Here is an 842-nt window from a genome sequence, read left to right as displayed (position 1 = left end):
AATAACAGACGGTCAAACTCGTATACCTGTGAAGGTTCAAACCAAATAATCAATGTAGTTCGATGACACTATGAAGGTGATTTGGGACGTATTTCGAAGTAACTGTTCTCAATGCGCCATAGTTATCTGAGACAAGTAGCAAGTTCCCATTGGAAACTATAGAATCTATGATATAATAGACAACTCGCCTATCATATCAACTTCACTTCACTACATCTACATTTCTCCCACTAAAATTGACCCAAGCAACACTCGCCCACAGAAGAAACGAAAGGAGGCATATACTCAGGCATCGACGATGTAAGGCTGTTAATGATAACAACAGTGGTTTAACCGTTACTACTCTTCCTCATGAGGAACTAATACACGTAATAATTCTACATCCTCCTCGCCATTTACGCGCCCCAGGAAACCGCAGCCACGCCGTTGGCACTATAGTGGACACCGTTTTTCAAAGCGTAAGATTTCCCATTCAAACAGAGGGGCTCCACACCATCAACGAGCTCAGCCGTTGAATGCGACATCACCTGCATACAAGCCGACACTCAGACCCTCATAGTCCCCATCGTTAACTACGTATTGCTTCAGCATTTCTTGCACCTCCTTATTGCCACCACTTAAAGTGTCCAACTCCTTCATGTTGAAGTGAGGTCCCATACGAGTGATACTCACAGTCACCGAGTTCTCTTTATCGATATCGAACTTCTCTTGCACTATCGTCACCTGAAGACTCCAGTCCATCTCTGTGTTGAGCCAACCCAACCTACCTCGTGGCCCTGCAGATCCTTAGCGTTCATCAAAGGCCTCCTCAACAGACGGTCGATATAATCCGACTTCTTTTC

The 842-nt window shown here is 44.9% G+C and overlaps 1 protein-coding gene across 1 annotated transcript in view; it reads right to left on the bottom strand.

The window, feature by feature from the left end:
* Window positions 1-395: 395 nt before the first annotated feature.
* The window catches only part of Pmar_PMAR008399 (merozoite surface protein 3 precursor, putative), a gene marked incomplete at both ends in the record, with an annotated part of 1,497 nt that continues 1,050 nt past the window's right edge, over window positions 396-842 (bottom strand). Inside the window, 3 exons of the mRNA XM_002778492.1 lie at window positions 396-527; window positions 577-723; window positions 768-842. Of these exons, the coding sequence (XP_002778538.1) occupies window positions 396-527; window positions 577-723; window positions 768-842 (354 nt within the window). The remainder of the gene's footprint in view (window positions 528-576; window positions 724-767) is intronic.

This window comes from Perkinsus marinus, assembly GCF_000006405.1.
Source record: "Perkinsus marinus ATCC 50983 genomic scaffold scf_1104296949124, whole genome shotgun sequence".
In the NCBI taxonomy this organism is placed as follows: Eukaryota; Perkinsozoa; order Perkinsida; family Perkinsidae; genus Perkinsus; species Perkinsus marinus.
The sequence above is the reverse complement of the archived record's forward strand: the minus strand, read 5'-3'. Positions and strand labels throughout refer to the sequence as shown.